This window comes from Podarcis cretensis, assembly GCF_951804945.1.
Source record: "Podarcis cretensis genome assembly, chromosome: 16".
Taxonomy (NCBI): Eukaryota; Metazoa; Chordata; class Lepidosauria; order Squamata; family Lacertidae; genus Podarcis; species Podarcis cretensis.
Genome location: NC_137186.1, coordinates 11554368 through 11576866, shown reverse-complemented (window position 1 = coordinate 11576866; position 22499 = coordinate 11554368). Strand labels below are relative to the sequence as shown.

The 22499-nt window shown below is 47.4% G+C and overlaps 1 protein-coding gene across 1 annotated transcript; it reads left to right on the top strand.

The window, feature by feature from the left end:
* Positions 1 to 55: 55 nt before the first annotated feature.
* NDUFS2 (NADH:ubiquinone oxidoreductase core subunit S2) lies at positions 56 to 16897 on the top strand. Its single transcript, XM_079958215.1, has 14 exons — positions 56 to 221; positions 3080 to 3183; positions 4228 to 4418; positions 5079 to 5199; positions 6616 to 6728; positions 8150 to 8224; positions 8447 to 8524; positions 9501 to 9586; positions 9730 to 9849; positions 11246 to 11375; positions 11817 to 11912; positions 13084 to 13167; positions 15717 to 15774; positions 16662 to 16897. The coding sequence occupies exons 1-14, from the start codon at positions 136 to 138 to the stop codon at positions 16697 to 16699; spliced, it is 1380 nt and encodes a 459-aa protein (XP_079814341.1). The 5' UTR covers positions 56 to 135; the 3' UTR covers positions 16700 to 16897.
* Positions 16898 to 22499: the final 5602 nt, after the last annotated feature.

Sequence of the window (22499 nt, the reverse complement as noted above, 5' to 3'; positions counted from 1 at the left end):
CTTCTCTCTCCTTGGGAGGAGAGGGGACGGATTTTCCCCCTTTGCCCGTACCAACAATGGCGGCTCCGAAGCTCTGCACTAAAGGGAGCATGCGCGGGTTTGACGTCTGTGGGTTGCCGCAGCCCCGCAAGGAAGATGGCGGCGCTCAGGGCTTTGTGGAGATTGCGGGCACCTTCAGGGTCATGGAGACAGGGGATTGCGCTGGGGGCGGCGCCCAGCAGGTAATACCCCCCACCCTTTTCACACCACCCTGGAACTAGCTTTCCCCTCTTTTCGTTTTAATGGCTGAGGGTCTACCGTTACGGCTACGCGGCTCCCTTCCCACCCCGGTGAATTTCTAGAGAAATGTCAAGGTCCTAGACCTCATGGAAGCCGTGCCGCGACGGGAGACCTCTGCCCTCCTATCGCCTTTGCAGGAGGACGCTTGTGAGAATAGGCGCCCTCTGCATATGCCCAGAGGCAGCGTCTCTGTACGTCGCACCGTGCGTTTCTGTTCAGAGGCCAAAGACTGAAACAGGTTTGGGGGAGAGAAGAGATGAACCTCAGTTCAAATGACGTTCTGCGTTGCATGTAGGGCAACCCTTTTTGTCGCTGGGGGTGGGAATTGGGAATCATATGTTGGACCATAGTTCTTAACATAAACACACCCACACCCGTCCTGCATAGCTGTCAACGTTTCCCTTTTTTAAAGGGAAACTCCCTTATTTTGAATAGGATTCCTCGTAAGAAAAGGGAAAAGTTGACAGCTATGCCGTTCTGACCGAGGCTGATGAGAGTTGGAGTCCAGCAGCATCAGTCCCCAGGCCTGGATTCACTTCCTATATGCTCTTGCATGGTAAGGTAAAGAACCCCTGGATGGTTAAGTCTAGCCAAAGGTGACTATGGGGTTGCGGCGCTCATCTCGCTTTCAGGCCGAGGGAGTCAATGTTTGTGCCACCCTAACTAAACCGCTTCTGGTGTTTGTGGCCAGCCTGACTAAACCACTTCTGGCGCAACGGAACACTGTGATGGAAACCAGAGCGCACGGAAACGCTGTTTACCTTCCCGCCACGATGTTACCCAACACCATTTACCTTCCCACTTCTGCCCACCCACCCACTCAGCTCCTTGCAGGGATAAAGGGGGGCCAATTCTCTCCCCATTTCCCAGCTTCCTCTCTAAGATTAAATTCCAAAACAAAAAGTCCTTTCCCACCAAAGGAAGATAATATTTTGGCTGTATCAGTACTTTGTCAAGGCCAATTCACTATGCTCAGTAAAGAAAACCAGTATTTTCAGCCTCTTCCCTCCCCCCTTCCACTTTACTCACAAAAGCAGATTTTAACAGTTATATATTCCCATCTTTACATCCATTCACATCAAAATGATTTTTGATTACCAATATAAGTAAAACTTTAATATTAATGTTATTTTAAAGTCTGATTTAGTCCAATATTAAGAATGAATATTATAGTTCTCTTTTTTTATCTTGATTTTTAACAAGCTAATATATTTTAATAAAATAAGTCCACAATTATAATTCCATTAGGTTAGATGTCTTCAACACTTGAAAGATCAAAAATTTCTTTTCCAAAAGTAGTGTAGATTCAGAGAGTCAGTCCAATCTTTCTTCCAGAGAGGAAATTTGTAGTATTCTTCCATTAAATAACATTGCAATCATTCTCTGCTTTGTCCTCCATTTTAAGTCAAGTTCAATCACAGCATAGGAGAGATTCAAGTTCAAATTGAGTTCAAGTCAAGTTCTATGTTTTAAAAAATCTTGAGATTAGTATAAACGAAAGCTATGTGTAATCTTTTAATCCTTATTGTTCATTAGTTAACTTATCTCCCAAGGTAAACTTCATCAACACTTGTATGTATTTCATGCTCATGGCACCAGGAACGGGAGCAAACTTCCTTTTAACACTCCCGTTCCCCCTCTACCCCGCCAAATCAATCAAATTAAACAGTCCTCACCTTTGTAATCAGCTTCAATATACTGGAATGGTAACCGCTTGTGGCTGGAACAGAGGCTTTGCTTCACGGAGCTGCAATGGTTCCTAGTTCACCAGCGCTTTCACTTGGCTTCATCCCCACTCTCTGCACCTCTCGGGATGGAGAACAGAGACCTGCAATGCCGAGGCGCCGTCTGTGAACAGCAGGACCCCGAGACACCCCAATGCTCCTCTTGGGTTTTGGGGGGGAAGCGCATCACCCTTTTGCTCTTCCCCGGAGGCTCCGTGAGGCCGAATCTGACAGAGCTGTCAGATCCGCCGTCCATCCGCCATGTTGCGGGAACCCAGAAGTGATGGTTTCTCATTCTTTTGCATAGTGCAGGCTTCCTCAACCTTGGCCCTTCAGATGTTTTGAGACTACAATTCCCATCATCCCTGACCACTGGTCCTGCTAGCTAGGGATCATGGGAGTTGTAGGCCAAAAACATCTGGAAGGCCAAGGTTGAGGAAGCCTGGCATAGTGTATGTGTGCCTTGTGGGTAGGTTCGTTATTTGTTTGTCTTTGTTGGCAGTGCGAGAGGTTGGAATCTGTGTTTTAAATTTTGTGTATAGTGCGCTTTTATTTTCGCCCCTGTAAGCTGCTTTGAGATGTGGTATAAATTCCTTAAATACAAAAATAAACTTGTGTTGAGCTGCCAGTAAAATAAATAAATAAAAATACAGTGGTACCTCGGGTTACAGACGCTTCAGGTTACAGACTGCGCTAACCCAGAAATAGTACCTCAGGTTGAGAACAGAATGAGAACAGAAATCGTGCTCCTGCAGCATGGCAGCCGCTGGAGACCCCATTTAGCTAAAGTGGTATCTCAGGTTAAGAACAGTTTTAGGTTAAGAACGGACCTCCAGAACGAATTAAGTTCTTAACCTGAGGTACCACTGTACAGTGTTGGGCTGGTCTTACGGACAACTGACTCAAAGCCAGGAAAACAAATCTGGAGTCAGATCTGGCGGATGTCTCCCAAGGTCAGCATCTATCCTAGTGCCAAGGTTTGCCCTACAACACCAGCTAGTCAGCATCCTATTTTCAGGTTCATACTGAGTGTTGCTGCCTGAGCAGATCTTAACATTTCTTCTCCCCTTCCTTAGAGGAAAGCAGTGGCAGCCTGATGTGGAGTATGTCCAGCAGTATGGAGGCGCCGTCTTGTATCCCACGAAAGAGATGGAAAAATGGGTCCCTCCTCCCTGGAACGGTGAGTTTCCTCCATAAAACTGAATGGAGTCTCCATCTCATGTGGAGTTTCTCTTTTTTAAAAAAAATAATTTTTATTAACTGGCCAATCACATCAAATTAAATCACATCATATAAATTCCGAATTACAAAGCCAAATTTTTAAATTTTGTTGGGGGAACCCATACTTCAAGATCATGTGGAGTTTCTCAGTGGGATGAAATATAATATTGTTCTGCTGTATTTATTGATGTAGCAGTGTTTCTCATACTTGAGTCCCCAGCTGTTTTTGGACTACAGCTCCCATAATCTCTGACCACTGGTTCTGCTTGCTAGGGATGAAGGGAGTTGTAGTCCAAAAACTAGCTTAAGTCAATTAATTTCATGGGGTTTGCTTTTGAGTAGGTTGGCTTCCAAGCTGGATCAATTACAGAACATCCACACATAATCAAAATAAAACAATCTCATTAAAAAACAAACACAGTGTGTGAAGAAACTAGCTTTAGAAAGGTAAAATCCTCATTTGTTGCTATGCCCACTTTTGCCTCTGGCCTTGCTCACTACTGGGCAACCCAATAAGATGGGTAGCATATTATTATTATTATTATTATTATTATTATTATTATTAGGTGGCGCCTGGAAGGTTCCCCCTTCTTCGCCCTTACCTTTGTACAGTAGGCTACCTTCAGCCACACAAAACCCCAAGGTTTCTACACCCACCCACCCTTCTCTGTCTCCTGGTCAGCAAGGGGCATCATCACAGTTCAATGACACATTCTAGCCAGAAAAAAACGCTTGCAAAAGAGACACAGCAGGGCTGGTAAGCAGTGTGGCTTGGGAGGGTGTGTGGCCTGCAGAGAGCCCCGAGGCCCTTAAGCCTGAGTTTCCCCATCCCTGGGTAAAAGTAATATCCTTTGCTCCTCCCACTTTTGCTTCTTGCCCCACCCACAGATGTGTTTCCCCAGTTGCTGGCCTACGAGTAAGTGCAGCCGTTAGCTTGAGGAAGGTCTCCCTTCTCCTGCCTTACCAGCAAGATGTCTCACATGTGCTCTTCTGACCCGAACAGACAAGGACCCGCCCTTTGAGAAAAATGTCTCCAATCTGACCATCAACTTTGGGCCTCAGCACCCTGCGGCTCACGGGGTCTTGCGTTTGGTCATGGAGCTGAGCGGGGAGTCCGTGAAGAAATGTGACCCCCACATCGGCTTGCTTCACCGGGGCACCGAGAAGCTGATAGAATACAAGACCTATCTCCAGGTAATGATTGGCAGGAGCTGCTCTTGCACTCTGGTCCCGCTTGCGGGCTTCCCATCACGGGCCTCCAGTTGGCCACTGTGAGAACAGGACATTGGACAAGAGGGACCACTGGCCTGATCCAGTCAAACTCTTAATAGGAGTTAATGGGAGTTTTACTTAATAGGTCCCCTCGTACCTACGGGACCGCCTCTCCTGGTATGTCCCACAGAGGAACTTATGGTCTTCAAATAAAAACATCCTGAAGGTCCCAGGCCACAGAGAGGTTAGGCTGGCCAGAGCTTTTTCAGCTGTGACTTCAATCTGGTGGAATGCTCTGTCACAAGAGACTAGGGCCCTGCGGGACTTGACATCTTTCCGCAGAGCCTGCAAGACAGAGCTGTTCCACCAGGCCTTTGGCCAGGGCACAGCCTGACTCCCTCCTTTGGCAATCTTCACAGAACTTTAGCTTAATGGTTGCCATTAATTTGATTTTAATTATTTTTTATAATGAAATGTTTTTAGAATGTTGTACTATTTTATTGTTGTTAGCCGCCCTGAGCCCGGCTTCGGCTGGGGAGGGCGGGATATAAATAAAATTTATTATTATTATTATCATTAATATGTTCTGAAGATCCTTGAGCAAGTCTCTAGCTGCTTTCAAACTATCCTTTTCTGGCCCAGGCTCTGCCCTACTTTGACCGGCTTGACTACGTCTCTATGATGTGCAACGAGCAAGCCTACTCCTTGGCGGTGGAGAAGCTGCTCAACATCCGTCCGCCCTTGAGGGCTCAGTGGATCCGAGGTGAGTAAGCAAAGCAGGCAGCTTACGAGGGTGTGGTCGCAGCTAGCAAATGAAGCAATGCAACTGAAATGCAGCCCATGTTTCCTCCTTGGTTTGTGTACCTTTAAACAAGCCAACATCAGGGAAGGGGAACCTGTGTCCCTCCAGATGTTGTTGGACTCCGGCTTCCATCATCCCTGCCTGTTGGTTGTGTTGGCCGGGTGTTGGGGTCAGGTCAGCAATAACTCATGTGTCAGTGAAGTTAACTCTTTATTCAAAGAAACAAACACAGCTCAGGCCAGTGAGCTCAACAACTCTTCCCAGCATAAGTAGTCCCTATGAGGCAGTTGCGAGGGCTGATGCTCCCCACCTTCCTACCACTCCTTAAGCCCCCCCCCCCCCGTTCTTTCCCTTGCAATCTGAGGCTCCTTCATCTTGTCTCTCTTTCCTCCACCCTCTTCGTGCCTCGGCAAAGTTCTGGGAGATCAGAGTGGGAGGTGGGGAGCTGCCCTTTGCCCTGGCTTCTTCAGCAGCCTGCCTGATCTCTGCCTCTTGGCTCCCCCTCCTCTCCAGCCTCCACTTCTGCCTCTGATTCTGGACTGCTCTCTGACATAGACTCTTCCTGCTCCCTAAGCCCTGTCACCTCTTCAGCTTCCAAGACCTCCTGCTCCCAGTCCTCCCTTCTTCTCCCTCTGATCACATATCATCATCCCACCACCAGTCTCCTGGCTCTGGGTCTTCTTCCCTTTGGGGGGGTTCCCCAGCTAGTGCTGCCCACCACTCCTCTGCATCCAGCCAGCCCATCACATTGGGGAGGATGCAAGTGGGTCACGGGTACCTCTGTTAGGATATAGTTCCATTCCACCTTAAAAAGAGCAGGCATGACTGGTGTATCACATGCCTGTTTACTTCCAGCTCTCGCTGGGAACTTCCATTTGTATATAGCTTTTGTATTGCTGCTGTTTTCCTGGACACGGAGGCAAGCAGTCATGTTTTTCCTTTGTTCTGAACTACGTTGAATAAAGCTGTAAATATGCTCTCCCTCTGTCTGCATCTTTCGTTGTGGAGACTTACACACTCTGCTAAAAGGGTGTGCATGGGTCTTGGAACGTCTCTGAGGCTCGTGTCGCTAATTGACTGATGCTGTTCCACGGGAGATTGTCCCCATGATGATTGTCCGGAGACAACTGGGGGCCTGCCTGATGCATCCGTCTCCCTGGCAGCATCCCAACAACCTCACCCCTGCACTGTGTCCTAGGCCTCAGTCCTAAAGACACTCACTAAGGAGTGAACCCCTTTGAGTTCCAGGTGGCTAAGTAAACATGCTTAGGATCGTAGCATTTAATAAGTGCGCTATCCCCCCTCCCCGTCCATTTCTTTACATGCCCCTGGTTCTGCGTTCACAGTAGCTAACCTGAGTCTCTGCCTCCTTTCCAGTTCTCTTCGGCGAAATCACACGTCTCCTGAACCACATCATGGCCATCACAACCCACGCCCTGGACATTGGAGCCATGACTCCTTTCTTCTGGATGTTTGAAGAGAGGGAAAAGGCAAGTACTCTTGGACCCAGCGCTGTCATCGGAGACGCGAGTGGCCTTGGTGGCATGGAGTGCCATCTGCCAGCTTCATCACCGGATGCCCATTTGTTCCCAGACAAGTTTCAGAGATCTAGTTTTGAACTTTTAAATCCTCATGTATCAAAACTGCCTAGGTGATCATTAGGCAAGCCCTCCAATCCTGTCATCTCCAGTAGAGGGATAAGACTACAGTGGTACCTCAGGTTAAGAACTTAATTCATTCCGGAGGTCCGTTCTTAACCTGAAACTGTTCTTAACCTGAGGTACCACTTTAGCTAATGGGGTCTCTTGCTGCCGCCACGCCGCCAGAACACGATTTCTGTTCTCATCCTGAAGCAGGGTTCTTAACCCGAGGTACTATTTCTGGGTTAGCGGAGTCTGTAACCTGAAGCGTATGTAACCTGAGGTACCACTGTACTGGCTTGCCTCCCTAGATGGTTGTTAGGGTGACATATAAGAGGGGACTGCCTGACTCTGCTCAAGGTATTCTCTGATTCCACACACATCCCCCCAAAAACGGTTCCAGGTTCATTGTCCTGAGCATATTAACCTTTGTTTTTAAAAAGTAATTGACAAGATTTCTAGTCCTGATGATTGTGGAAGCCTGCCTTAGAACTCTGTGCGCAAAGTCAGAACGCAAAAAGAGTTCTTGGGGTGGTGGGACGAGGCATAAATGCCCTACTGCACCTTGCATCTCCTGCCAGTTTCTAAATGATGCAAAAGAAGCAAGCCTGGGCAGATTGCATAAAACCCACAACTCTTTCTGGTCCCTCTGGCACAGCGTACACAGAGAGTTAGAATCCTAGAATTGTAGAGTTGGAAGGGACCCTGAGGGTCATCTAGTCCAACCCCCTGCAATGCAAGAATCTTTCGCCCAACCTGGGGCTCAAACCCACAACCTTGAGGTTAAGAGTCTCCTGCTCTACTTACTGAGCCATCCACAGGGCTCTTGCTCAGCGGTGTAGGAATGTTGTTCTCTCTTATCCCAGTGCTGCTGGCCGTGATGTGCAGCAACATCCTGACACCTCAAGCACGAAGTTCGTAGCTGTGCCAACTTGAGATGTTGGGCGATGAAACCAAGAAACCTACAGCCTTCGACAGTCTGGTGCCTTCTAGGTATTTGGGACTGCACCTCCTATCAGCCCCAGCCAGGCCTAGTCAAAAACACTGAGCATTGCATAACATCATAGAATTTGTAGAGTCCTTGGAAGGCACAACAAGGGTCATCCAGTCCAACCCCGCTCTCGTCAGCCCCAGCCAGCCTTAGCCCAAAAGAAGGCATCAGGTGGGGAAGCCACTGGCCCATGGCAGAATGGGAGAGGCCAGTTGGGAGCTGTCCATGGGATTGCACCTGTAAAATGTCCCCCTCCTCTCCCTCTTTGTCTGCCTTCCAGATGTTTGAATTCTACGAGCGGGTGTCTGGAGCCCGGATGCACGCTGCTTACGTCCGACCAGGAGGGGTCCACCAGGTAAGAAGGCTGCTTTGTGACCGGACAGGTGGACAGCCAGGTTGGATTGGGCAGGTCTGAAGACTTGTTTTTCACAGAGACGGGAAGACCACTAGTTCTCCAAGATCTCTCTCTCTCTCTCCATGGGTTGTATCCACTGTCGGTTCTAGTCTTAGTTGAACACAATCCCAGGATGTCTTTTCAGCATCTGCTCCTCTCTTCTTCTCCATCCCTGTCACTCAGGACATGCCTCTCGGGCTGATGGATGACATCTATGAGTTTGTGAAGAATTTCTCCATCCGGATAGACGAGGTGGAAGAGGTGAGGTGTTGTTGACAAACAAGGGGTGCCAGCCCTTACCATGAGGTTTCTCTGTGACCACCCAAGCTACTGTGGCAGGCTCCTGCTGTTTGGGTTTTTAAAAACCCCTCTTGAGGCTGCCAGTCAAATAAGTGTGCTTTCTTTCAGCCATCCTATGCTCCTCCCCTAGTTTCCCCTCCAACAGGCAGTCAGTATTTCATGCCTACTGAGCACATTCAGTCTTCGTGGGGGTTGTGGGGGGGGGCACTGCTTGAGATTGTTTGTATTTTTCCTAAAGATCTTTCGTACTTGTAAAAGACATATCTTTTCGCTCAGATTCTCCCTGAGCCAAAAGACCAGACCCTGTTTTCATCTGTATGAATTCCTGCTTTGGTTTCAAGGGTATTAATGTTGTATTTTTGTTTCAACAGTGCTGTTTTTATGTTGCACACCACCTAGGGGTTTCCATTTTAAATAAGTGGCTTTAACTGCTTGAAATAAAATAAATACTTATGCAAACCAGAGTTAAAATTAACCACAGTTTCAGGTTCTAGCAACTGTGCTAAAGAAGGAGCAGGAGGAGAAGAGTCCTAGGCTTGTGCTGGTCACAGTAAACCATAGTTTATTGCGTTTAAGCTACGGTTTATCATGCTTAAACTATGGTTTGTTGTGACATCCACACTCTCTGTTCTTCTCCATGGTTTCTTCCTTTTAAAACAAGGTTGGGGAGCCTGTGACCCTCTAGATCTTGTTGGGGTCCAGCTGCCTGTAATCAGGATAGCCCAATGGTTGGGGATGATGGGAGGTATAGTTCAATAGCACCAACCCTATCCTAAGAGAAATATAAAACAGAACCTGATAATTGTGCCATGAGCACAACTGCCTAGTTGGAAATCAGTGATCTGAAGGGGGAAGAGCTGGTTGGGGTTCCCCACTCCTCCAATATAGATTCCACGGCTCAGTTAGTTGTATCTTTTCTTTCCCTCCATCCCTCCAGATGCTGACAAACAACCGAATCTGGAAAAACCGGACAGTTGATATTGGAGTGGTGACGTCGGAGGAAGCTCTCAATTATGGTTTTAGGTAACGGAGCAGTGAAATCATGTGGTGAAGCTGGTGTCCACCAGGATTAGGGCGTCCTGCATTGTGTGGGTGCTCACTTTAACTTTGGGCACAAAAGCTGCATTTTCCCTCCTGCATCTCTCCTCTTCCTCTTTCCCCGTCAGCGGAGTGATGCTTCGTGGCTCAGGGATCCAGTGGGACCTTCGCAAAACCCAGCCGTACGACGTCTACGACCAGGTGGAGTTCGATGTCCCGATTGGGTCACGAGGCGACTGCTACGACAGGTGTGGTTCCACTTTCTGGAGGGGGGGTTTACCTGCACTTGGTGGTCTGCACGCCCCCAAGAGCTTGTCCAGCAACTTCTCAGTAATAGTATGCAATGCCTCAAAAAGCCCAATGTCTCTCTCGTCATAAGAGCAGTCAAAATGGTTCATCCAATGTCTTCCTCTGCTGCGATGGGTCGTGGATTCCTTCCAAAGCCTCCCACTTTTGAAATATTACCTCACCTGCCTACAGATTTTGACTTGACTTTCTAGCCAAGTCCATTAAGAGCTGTCACTGCCGACCCCTCCTTCCCCCAATTCTTGTGGCAATTGCAGAGAGCTTGGATTGAAAAGAGCCATGCTTGTGTTGGCTTGGTTCGATGCAGGATCCTTGGGAGAAGGAGGCCCTGCCGGTCAAACATTTCAAGACCATGGAGAACTCCAAATGAGCATCTTAGCTCCTTGGAAGGTTGGGAGAAGAATAAGCCTTTTTAAGCTCCTGCTCTCAGGCTCCACCTCTTTGTGATGAGCTCTAGATTCTTAAAGGGCCCACCCTCTGGCCTGAAGGTGAACAGTCTGTTCCTTAGCTCCCTTCCTGGTGTGCACTGTTAATGGGACCTTCCTGGGGTTTTTCTCTGTCTGGTTCTTCACTATCTAGCTCCCTGGCTTGTTGTTAATTTTAATATTAGCATTGGGTAGTACCCAGCCAAGTTCTGTATAGTATTTGTTTATATCCAATGTTAGTCTAGTCAAAATGGACCCATTGAAATTAAACAGCATGTATAACTTAGACCCAGTGGGTCTGCTCTGAGTAGAATTCAGTTGGCCAAAACCGATTAGCCCTAAGTTATTCATGTTGATTTATTTAAACAGGTCTGTTCTAAGTAGGACTAACATTGGGTACAAACCGATAAATTTATATCTCATCTTTCCTTCAAGGAGCTCAAAGTGGCATGTGTGGTTCTCCCCTTTTCCATTTCAAGGTTTTTCCCCAGCCCCCCACTTTATTCTCACAAAACAGCCCTGCGAGGTAGCTTAGACTGAGAGAGAGGCACTGGCCTGGTGAATTTGATGGCCAGGTGGGGATTTGAACCCTGGTCTCCCAGCTGCTAGTCCAACACTCTAACCACTATGCCACACTAGTTGCTCAAGACTGGTTGGGTCTACACCATTGTGTTTTTTTACTAGAACGCCCAACGTTTTATTCATTGCATTTGTATCCCACCTTGCTGCCAAGGAACTGAATGTGGTATTTTTTGCCCTTCTCCTCCAATTCTGTTTCATCTTCACAACAATCCTGTGAGGTAGGATGGGCTGAGAGACCAGGGCCACTGCTCCCCCCGCCCCCGGCAAGCTTCATGACTGAGTTAGGGATTTGAATTGTCACCTTTAACCATTACCCCACACTCCCTCACAGGTACCTGTGCCGAGTGGAGGAGATGCGCCAATCCCTCCGTATCATTTTGCAGACCCTCAACAAGATGCCTGAGGGGGAGATCAAAGTGGACGATGCCAAAATCTCCCCTCCAAAGCGGGCAGAGATGAAGGTAACAAAACCACCCCTGAACTGAGGTGGCACCTCCTGGTGGTGAAACGGGGAAGCTCTCTCCTTTGTCTGGGTTTTACAGTACAGTGGTACCTCGGGTTACATACGCTTCAGGTTACAGACTCCTCTAACCCAGGAATAATACCTCGGGTTAAAAACTTTGCTTCAGGATGAGAACACAAATCGTGCTCCGGCGGTGGGGCGGCAGCAGGAGGCCCCATTAGCTAAAGTGGTGCTTCAGGTTAAGAACAGTTTCAGGTTAAGAACATACCTCCGGAACGAATTAAGTACTTAACCCGAGGTACCACTGTATCTGAAAAAGTGTGCATGCACACGAAAGCTCATACCAATAACAAACCTAGTTGCTCTCTAAGGTGCTACTGGAATGAATTTTTTAATTGGGTTTTACAGTGTGCATGTATCTTTTATTCCCCCTCTCCAGACTTCCATGGAGGCCCTGATCCACCACTTCAAGCTGTACACAGAGGGCTACCAAGTGCCCCCTGGAGCTACGTACACAGCTATAGAGGCACCCAAGGTACCGTCCTGTTCTCTGAGCAGTTGGAGGGAACAGTGGATCGGCAACAAAATGGAGTGCTCCCGTTTTGGGCTCCAGCCAGACATGCCCTTTCCCTGGATATTCCGCCACTGATCTCCCTCTTTCCCATTGCTTCTTCCTGCACCAAACCGATATTCAGCGTTCTGTAGCTACTGAGCATGCTCAGTCCACGCTGGGCTATGGTTGGTTTTCTTGGTGCATTTTTAAGATATTCCCCCACCACCACCAAAAAAGATTTGTCCCCTTACTTCTGGAAGCCCCAGGATGCTTGCGAGTATGCTGATTCCTCTTTCTTCATCGTAGGCCCCATTTTTACTTCAGTCTGGTCAGCGCCTGAGTTTGCTGTCAGCAGGGTCGCCAGCCAAATCTTGCCCTCTGTATACCTCCTTCTTACCATGAGAGCATCTGTGGAGCTTAATTCTCAGCCTGGACTCAGTTCCCAGGGTTCCCTGGGAAGAGAGAATGATTGTTAAACTACTCTGATAATTGTAGCTCTTTTAGGGGTGTGGGTTAAACCACAGAGCCTAGGACTTGACAATCAGAAGGTCGGCGGTTCGAATCCCTGCGATGGGGTGAGCTCCCGTTGCTCGGTCCCTGCTCCTGCCAATCTAGCAGTTCGAAAGCACCTCAAAAGTGCAAGTAGATAAATAGGTAACGCTCCGGCGAGAAGGTAAACGGTGTTTCCGTGCGCTGCTCTGGTTCACCAGAAGCGGCTTGTTCATGCTGGCCACATGACCTGGAAGCTGTAAGCTGGCTCCCTCAGCCAATAAAGCGAGATGAGCGCCACAACCCCAGAGTCGGCCACGACTGGACCTAATGGTCAGGGGTCCCTTTACCTTTACCTAACAACCCTCAGCAGCCTCAACAAACTGTAGTCCCCAGGATTCTTTGCGAAGAAACGATGACTCTTTAAAGCAGTACAATACAGCTTTAAATGCATAATGTGGACGTGTCCTTTTTTATGTTGCCTGCCTCTTCTCATTGGAGTCCCAGAATCCTTTGCAATTCTCACTGAGGAAGTTCTAAAGCCATGCTCTGCTTTAAGCTCTCTCCCCACCCTCTCACACCCCACGTACCATGGTAACCTGACTTCCTAAATTGGGTCATCTAATTCTCCTCCCCTCTGCTCCTTTGCCTTCTCATCCTGCAGGGGGAGTTTGGTGTGTACCTGGTCTCTGATGGCAGCAGCCGGCCCTACCGCTGCAAGATAAAGGCTCCAGGATTCGCCCACCTGGTAAGAGGGCAAGAGAGGAAAGGGAGAAATGGCCGGTGCCCACTGGGACTGGCGGGGTGGGAGGCAGGCAGCCCAGCAGTAGGTGGCGCCAGAGCCAACCAAGGGCAGACCCAACTAGCCCTATGTTCTACAAGGGCAACTCTGAGATTGAGAAGGAGGAGGAAGCTGATAGGCAGGGTCACCCTCTGGGCTGGATGTAAGAAAGAAGGCAGGCAGAGGGACTGGGGGGGGGCTGGCTGAGGGTTGAGTGAGGCTTGGGCAGTGCACCCTTTGTCTGTTCCAAATGAGGCACCTGTAGGAAACCCAACATAGGAAGCTGCAATGCGCTCTATGTGGGGCTACCTTTGAAGGTGACCTGGAAACTACAACCAATCCAGAATGCGGCAGCTAGACTGGTGACTGGGAGCAGCCGCCGAGACCATATAACACCTGTCTTGAAAGACCTACACTGGCTCCCAGTACGTTTCTGAGCACAATTCAAAGTATTGGTGCTGACCTTAAAGCCCTAAATGGCCTCAGTCCTGTATACCTGAAGGAGCGTCTCCATCCCCATCGTTCTGCCCGGACACCGAGGTCCAGTGCCGAGGGCCTTCTGGCAATTCCCTCACTGTGAGAAGCCAAGTTACAGGGAACCAGGCAGAGGGCCTTCTCGGTAGTGGCACCCGCCCTGTGAAACGCCCTCCCACCAGATGTCAAAGAGAAAAACAACTACCAGACTTTTAGAAGACATCTGAAGGCAGCCCTGTTTAGGGAAGCTTTTAATGTTTAATAGGTTATTGTATTTTAGTGTTCTGTTGGAAGCCGCCCAGAGTGGCTGGGGAAACCCAGCCAGATGGGTGGGGTATAAATAATAAATTATTATAATATTATTATTATATAAGCTTCTTGATATCAGTAAGCTAGGGTGGGGAGGGTCATGGCAAGCCCTGCCCCTCCTTCTTTGCCTTGGGGAAAGCAGATGGCAATACGTCATGACCCTCAGATTTGGTTAGGTGTCTTTGCTGCACTGGAAATATTTGCTCAGGGGGCTGGCAGGGGGAATTTCCCGGCTCTTCCTTGAACTATTTCTGGTAGTCATTCTTCCTTACAGGCTAGGAGAGTTCAGCATTGCAAAAAGAGGAACTCTATGCTTCTGCTCATTTGTTTGACTGGCATGTGTTTGTTTGTTTGTTTGTGTGTGTGTGTGTGTGTGTGTGTGTGTGTGTGTGTGTGTAGGGGATGTTTCCTTCCTCTATTGTGTTCCTCTTCTCGTCACCTAGAGTTGGGAAAACTCTGTGTTTCGGTTGTGGTTTCGGGTGCACATGCAGGGAGGGTGGTGTGAGTTCTGCATGGTACAAAAAAAACTCATTCAAAACTTGTCATGTTTCCAGAAAAATGCTGACCCCTCTGAATCTTGTCTCCGAGTTAAGCAAATTCCCGTGTTTCTTTTTACATGATTCTGTTTCAGTTGAACTTGCAAGAGAGGCAAATTGATCTCTCCAGATCACTGGGCCTCTCAACCGCGGAAAACCTAATTCACAGCACATGTTTCTTCAGAAGTTAGTCCTGTTGAGTTCAGCAGGGCTAAGCCCTGAAAAGAAGGTTCAAGTTTGGAGTCTTAGAACGATCCTGGATTAATAGAATTGTAGAGTTGGAAAGGGACCCTGAGGATCATCTTGTCCAACCCCCTACAGTGCAGGAATATGCAGCTGTCCCATATGGGAATCAAACCTGCAACCTTGGCATTTCAGCACCACGCTTTAACAAACTGAGCTATCCAGGCTGGCTTCATATGACTTCAGCAGGAATTGTTTGCTTGGTGCATTTGGTGTGTTTTTTTAAAAAAAGCCCTCAAATTTCTAGACCTTGTGAAATGCTTTTTAAAATCAAGGCTGAGATTCCTCAGCAAGTTAAATTTGGTTTCTAGTTCTGCTTTTTCCCTCCTGTCACATTTGTGGTGGGAGGCTGCTTAGGAGAACATGTTGAGCCAGGTGTGGTGAACCTTTGGCTCCCCCAGATGTTGCTGGACTACAACCCCCATCATCCCCGACCATTGGCCATGCTTGCTGGGGCTGGTGGGAATGGTCATTCAGCAACATCTGGAGGGGCAGCGGTTCCCCACATCTGGTGCAAGCCACCTGTGTGCTGTTTTTATAGCCCTGGCTTGATGGCAGCAAAGCGCTTGAGATCATTCCACTTCCTGACATTTCTAAACCTTAAATTAGGGATGGGGAATGCATGATCCTCCATGAACACACCCCTCTCCATCCAGGCCAGGAAAAGGAATGATCAGAGTTTAGGCAAAAACACTGAAGGAAAGTACAAAGCAGGGCCCTTGGTGGGCTGGGGGTGCAGTGAGAGTCCTGGGGGCCGCATTTGACCACTGGCCCTGAGATTCCTCACCCCTCCCCTGTACCGCAGGGATTATGGTCTGACCAGCTCTTTCCTTCTCCTGCTCTTTTTCTCTCCTAGCCCCATCCATCTAACATTTAATTCTATTGAAAACAAGCAAACAAACACCAAATCCATAGACATTCTTAAATGTTTGCCTCCCCTACCCATTTCTGCAGGCTGGGCTGGATAAGATGTCGCAAGGTCACATGCTTGCAGACGTGGTGGCCATCATCGGTAGGTCTGACTTCCATTCTTCTCGTTTGACTTTTTGGCTGGCGGAGCAGGAGGGGAGGTGGCGATCAGGCAGGTGGGAAGCAGGTAGCTGTAGCTCTGTGAGGTGCACCTGCCTGGAGATTTCCGGGACTGAACCTGGGACCGTCTGCATGCCAAGCGGGTGCTTATAATCCATGCAGGCAGAATGATGCCCCTTTGTCAGAAGAGATAGCAGCTTGCCAGTAGCAAGATGGAGGGTCCCGGTGGACTATATTTTTTAAAAAAAATAATGAGTGAATTCCTATGCCCCACAAATAACCCAGAGATGCATTTTAAATAAAAAGACATTCTACTCATGTAAAAACACGCTGATTCCCGGACCGTTCGCGGGCCAGATTAGAAGGCATTTGGGCCAGATCCAGCCCCCGGGCCTTAGTTTGCCTACCCATGGACAAGACAATGTTTCCCCCTGAGCACATTCAGAAAGTGTTTCTCTCATCGTGGAGCAAGCAAAGGGAGTTGACTCGTACCAAGTGTCAGAACAGGTGTGGGGAACCTCTGGACCTCCAGATGTTGCCAATGGCCAGGGATGATGGGAGCTGTCATTCAGGAACATCTGGAGATCCCACACTTGGGAGAGTTTCCATAATGGAGTTTGTGCGGTGGGCCAAGTTGTCTGCTAACATTTGATGATGGGCATCCCGTTTTCCTAAAAAGTGAAGCACTGGGCTGCAGCAGAGCGGCCTGCTTCCTAGGCATGCTTCGTCCAGGGGCAAGTCCCACCGCATTGTGAAGTGTGGCTAGGACTGCAACCCTTCAATGCCCTCCGCTGCCAGATGTCTAACATGAAGGCTATAGGCACCATCCCTGGCAGCTTTCACACCTCTCCTCCTTCTCCTCTTCCTCAGGCACCCAGGACATCGTCTTTGGCGAAGTGGATAGATAAGCATTGAGCCGCCCGGGGCGAACCACAGCATCACCTCGTAGAGGGGGATTCCCTCCTGAATTGGCACCTCCCAGCAAGGACCGTTGATGCACCGTCCTTCCTCTCTTTTTTCGGTGTCTCTCTGTGTACAGTCTTGTGTGGCCCTCCTTGCACTGCAGGCAGGGCTTAGCTATAATTAAACAAAATGCTCTCAGCAAACTCAGGGTGTGTCTCTGTGTGTTTGTGATGAGGAATCTGCCAGCGGGGCCTCACCTCTGCCTCCTTCTGCTTCCTCTTCCTTTGCTTAAGGTTGAAGATCTGAGTTCTCTTTTTCCCATTCTCTCTCTCTGTCAGTGCTGGGCCTTTTTTTTTAAAAAAAAAAAGCAAACACATACACACAGACATCATTTTGCTTTGCAGACGGAACAGGCTGCATTCAACCCCCAGCAGCTCCAGAGAGAACAAACAGTGGTTGGGAGCCAGCCTGCAGCAGCTGGGCCTAATTTGGCCCAGCATGAGTCCTCAATTGGCCATCTTTATTTCTTCATTATTTCCATTTCTATGCCACTTACTGTCTGAAAAATTCATATACAGTGGTATCTCTGGTTACATACTTAATTCATTCTGGAGGTCTGTTCTTAACCTGAAACTGTTCTTAACCTGAAGCACCACTTTAGCTAATGGGGCCTCCCGCTGCTGCCGCGCCACCGGAGCACGATTTCTGTTCTCATCCTGAAGCAAAGTTCTTAACCCGAGGTACTATTTCTGGGTTAGCAGAGTCTTTAAGCTGAAGCGTATGTAACCCAAGGACCACTGTACAGTGTTACCTTGGTTTACAAACTTAATCCGTTCCAGAAGTCCGTTCTTAAACCAAAGGCACACTTTCCAATAGAAAGTAATGCAAAATGGGTTAATCCGTTCCAGACTTTTAAAAACCACCCCTAAATCAGCAATTTAACATGAATTTTACTACCTAACGAGACCACTGATGCATAAAAAGAAAGCAATAATCAATGTACTGTACTATAAAATAAATAAAACAGTATTGTAGGTGATAAAAATGAAAATGATTTTTTCCCCTTACCTGCCATGATGAAAGTCATTGTTTGGATGGGGGGGCTTTTATCCATTTCCGCAGTCACACAATCAATAAGTAGCCGAACTGGGATCCACACAGATCCCCCCCCCCCCCACAGCTGCGGGAAATGCTCCCTGGAGCGCGTGGCTCCTGAGCAGCATGGGGGGGGAGTTGCGCTCCTGCAAACCATCTGGATGGCGGGCACTCAGCCTCCCTCCCACACAGCTGCAGGAAACACCCCCCTTCTCCACTGCCAGACAACAGAAGTGTGGCACTCAAAACAGACGTGCACCCCCAAACTGAGTACATTCGGATTCCAAAAAAAATTGGCTAACCGGAACACCTTCTTCTGGTTTTGAAGTGTTCGTGTTCCAAATAGTTTGTGAACCAGACTGTTTGTAGGCCAAGGTACCACTGTATTTTTATCCCTCCTTTTTCTCAAGATTGCATGCGTGGTTCTTCCCTTCCCCATTTAATCCCCCACAACAACCTTGCATTGTAGGCTGGGCTGAGTTTCTTGGCTCAAGGTCACCCTGTGAGTTTCATGGCAGAGTAAAGACTCAAAGCCTGGTCACCCAGCTCCTAGTCCAACATTATAACCACTATGTCATACTGCCTTGAAACATCTTGAAGCAGTTTACAGTGGGCAAATACGCAAAATCAATATGGTAAGTTCTATAAAATCGTGTCAAATGGTTCACATAGCAAAATACATAAATATCCATAAACATAAAACCAGAGAGGACGACAAGGCAGTATAGTATAAAATTTCAATAATTTATCCAATCTCGCCATCCATTGCCTGCAACCTCTATGACCATTCATTGCTTGAAGTCGTGAGTCAACCATTCATACATAAATTGTTCACACTCAACAGTCCTGCAACCCACATGCAAAGGGTCACTCTCATGCATACACATACAGTGGTACCTCAGGTTAAGTACTTAATTCGTTCCGGAGGTCCGTTCTTAACCTGAAACTGTTCTTAACCTGAAGCACCACTTTAGCTAATGGGGCCTCCTGCTGCTGCCGCACTGCCAAAGAACGATTTCTGTTCTCATCCTGAAGCAAAGTTCTTAACCTGAAGCACTATTTCTGGGTTAGCGGAGTCTGTAACCTGAAGTGTATGTAACCTGAAGCGTATGTAACCTGAGGTACCACTGTATAAGGTACAATCCTGACAAATGAAGCAGTAATGGACTTGTAGTTTGCAACTCAGGTGGGAGAACCTTGTTTCACAGCCTCTCAGAAATCATCCACTTGCCAAAGATAGCATAGATTCAGACATAATCCTACGACCATAATGATGTCTGAATGCAAAACGTAAAAAGAGTGCTTATGTTCATTCTACAGGCTTTACTCTCTGCCCCACCCCACTGCCCAGTTTTTGCCAAGTTCCGAATTTCATTTCTGTAGCAAAACTTAAATAATGCTTGATTGCAATGAAACCTCCAGAAATAAACAAAAATAATGTCAATAAAAGACAGTTAAAAGCAAGTACTTAAGAACGCTGAAAATACAATTCAAATCAGCAGTAAGATAAAAGAGAACAGTGAGGCATCTAATCATAGCCTGCATTTTTAATCAAGGCTTATATTTTGATCAATGTTGTATCTTAAAAATTAGCTTAAATCCACAAATGTTTCGAGGCAGGAAACCAGCAGGCAGCTGGCAAGCTCTTCGGCAGAAAGGGGCCCTCTGGTTTATTGCGGTCATAAAACGCTGAGAGCGAGGTCGCTGACCTTGCATGTTGCAGAGTACAATCAAGCTGCAATTAAGTTGGTAAATAGTAATAATTATTGTGCCTCCCGTTAGAGACTTGAGCCACATTTTCCTAAGGGCAAGAGCTAATGGAAATAGGGAAAGGGGGGCTTCTCTCTGAAGAAAGTGTTTTTAAGTTTTTTCTTACTTTGAAAACGTCTTTGCTTATAAAAAAACTATATATGTTATGTATTAAATATACTGGCTTAAATGTAATTATGCAAAGGATTTAGAAAGTAAGAAATGTTGGATTCTTATTTCATATAGTTGTAAGAGACCACAGGGGCCATCAGCCCAGCCCCCTGTCAGGCAGGAAAGTGCCATCAGAGCACTCCAGACATATGGTTGTCGGGCCTTTGTTTAAAGGAACCTCCAAAGAAGGAGATCTTTCATTGATGATGCGTGAGAGTGTGAACACAAAGATCTCTGATATCTGTTTAAAATAAAATTAGCCACCATCTGTTTTAGCCATCTGCTCTATTTTAGAATTAAGGGGGCAAAGGTGATTTGGTAATTAAGGTGCCTTGTAGAGGTTAATGGCTACTTGTTTGCCAATTATATATATAGCTTTTTATTTCCCATAAAAGGCAATAGGAAATGGGTGTATCTTTTGTGATTGGTTCTAGCAAACAGCCAATAGGAATTTCAACCAGGCTGATTGGACAGAGGCAGCCAAAGGAGGAGCAAGGGGGCTGGGTTAAGGAAATATAAGTGCTGGCCATAATGGCAGGAGGCCAGGCCAGAGCTTGGTAACCATATACCACTGTGCCTCTCATTTATTTGTCTGACAAATAAATTATTATTTTAATTTCTCTATTGCTGTGTTGAATATTTCATTCCAGCTAAGCGTTAACCACAAGCAGGGTGCTACAACAGAACACATGGCTGCAGTCTAACATCTCTGGATAGTCTTGCCCAAACAATGGTGTTTTAAGCAGGCACCGGAAAGAGTACAGCAAGAGTCAGGGAGTTCCAAAGTATAGCCAGAGCCACACTAAAAGGTTACTGTGGGGTTTTTTAAAAGAAGTGTGAAAGGAGCATTATTTGGCACCTGGTACAGGATCAGCACTCATGGGACACGGGTGGCGCTGTGGGTTAAACCACAGAGCCTAGGACTTGCCAATCAGAAGGTCGGCGGTTTGAATCCCCGTGACAGGGTGAGTGCCCATTGTTCGGTCCCTGCTCCTGCCAACCTAGCAGTTCAAAAGCACGTCAAAGTGCAAATAGATAAATAGGTACCACTCCGGCGGAAAGGTAAAGGCATTTCCGTGCGCTGCTCTGGTTTGCCACATGCTGGCCACATGACCCGGAAGCTGTACACTGGCTCCCTCGGCCAGTAAAGTAAGATGAGCGCCGCAACCCCAGAGTCGGTCACGACTGCACCTAATGGTCAGGGGTCCCTTTACCTTTACCTTACAGGATTAGCACTAGGCATCAAGAGACCTTTGCCACCTTTAGTCTGCGGCACATCTTCCAAAAAGAAGAACAAAAGTGTTTTGCTTTGGTCGGCTGAAGCCAGCTGAAGCATGTGCCTATATTGGAGGATTTGTGGCTTCTGTGGGTACCGTGCAATGAGTCTCTGAGCGTTCACACTGTGGGCCTAATTTGAAGGCAGGCAGGCAGGCAGGCAGGCAAGCGTCCAAAGGAAAGCAAGAGTAAATTGGTTTTTTTCTCTCTGAGGGAGACCGAGCTCCTCTGCTGCCTGCCTTGGATGGAAACTCTCAAGAATAGGCGATTCAAAAATTTCCAGATGCTGAATGTGATAAATCAGATACCAATATCTGATTTCACTCCCCCGCCCCCGCCCCCCACATTGAGGCTGTTTTTGTAGGGGAAGGGAAAGACCAGCAAGCAAGAGAGAAGCACTTTTGCAACTGCTTTTTTCACTCTGTATCTTTCTGGGTTTAAAGCATCCATTTACTGGCGCCGCCTGTTATCCTTTTTTAAAAATGTAGGGAACTCTCAAGTAAATGAATTGCTCAGTTGAGATGTGAGCTGTTGCCATCTTCTTTGAACAGCCTAGAAAATGCATTAAAGCTATTAATTTTTTTTATGGAAACGAAGACAGTGAACAGACACAACGGAGCCTGTCCTCAAGAGTATAATTTATTTGTTTTATACCCTCCAGATATGCTGGACTACAGCCAGCAGTGCTGATGGAGACTCATGGGAGCTGTAGTTCAAAATATCTTGAGGGCATCAGGTTTGGGAGATGCTGGTATAGAGCCTTCAGAGTAAAGGATCTCTGCCCTGAGGAGCCTACAGTCTAAAATGCAGTTAACTGTCTATGAAATGTTTTGGTACAGTATGGTACTCAATATATGGTCACATACCCTGGTGGAGGGGAATACTCTCAGGTGCGAAGGCCTCAGTTCAAGGAGAGTAAAGTCTTTTACTGAAACACTTTCCCGAAATCAGAGTTCAAGGTGCAGTGTAGTCTCAACAAACCAAGCTAAAGCACCGAGACCTGTATTTTCAGCAATGGGAAAGCTCAAGAGGCGAAGCCTTATACACTGAAAGAGTGTCAGGGACGGCTTACTCAGAAGTAGGCCAGAAAACGCTGGGTCTGTAGAATTCACAGATTGGCTTAACATTCAATCCCTTTCCCCATGAAACACTGGGGAATTAGCTCTGTGAGAGAAATGTCAGCTCCCATGATTCTTTGTGGGAGATCCACTATTGTTTAAAGTGGTGTTATAGTGTTTTAAATGCAGACCCTGCAAGTGTTCCTATTTTCCAGGGATTTACAGAAGCCATCCCAGTTTCTGATTTGATCCCAGAATGTCCCACTTCTAGTTAGGACATCCCTATTTTCACCAGATAAATGTTGCAGGGTTGGAGTTATGCAACCTCCAAGCCAAGGGGATAAGTAACTATACAACCTTTAGAAGACATCTGGAAGCAGCCTTGTATAGGGAAGTTATTTGATGTTTAATGCTTTATTATGTTTTTATATGGGATGCAGGTGGCGCTGTGGTGTAA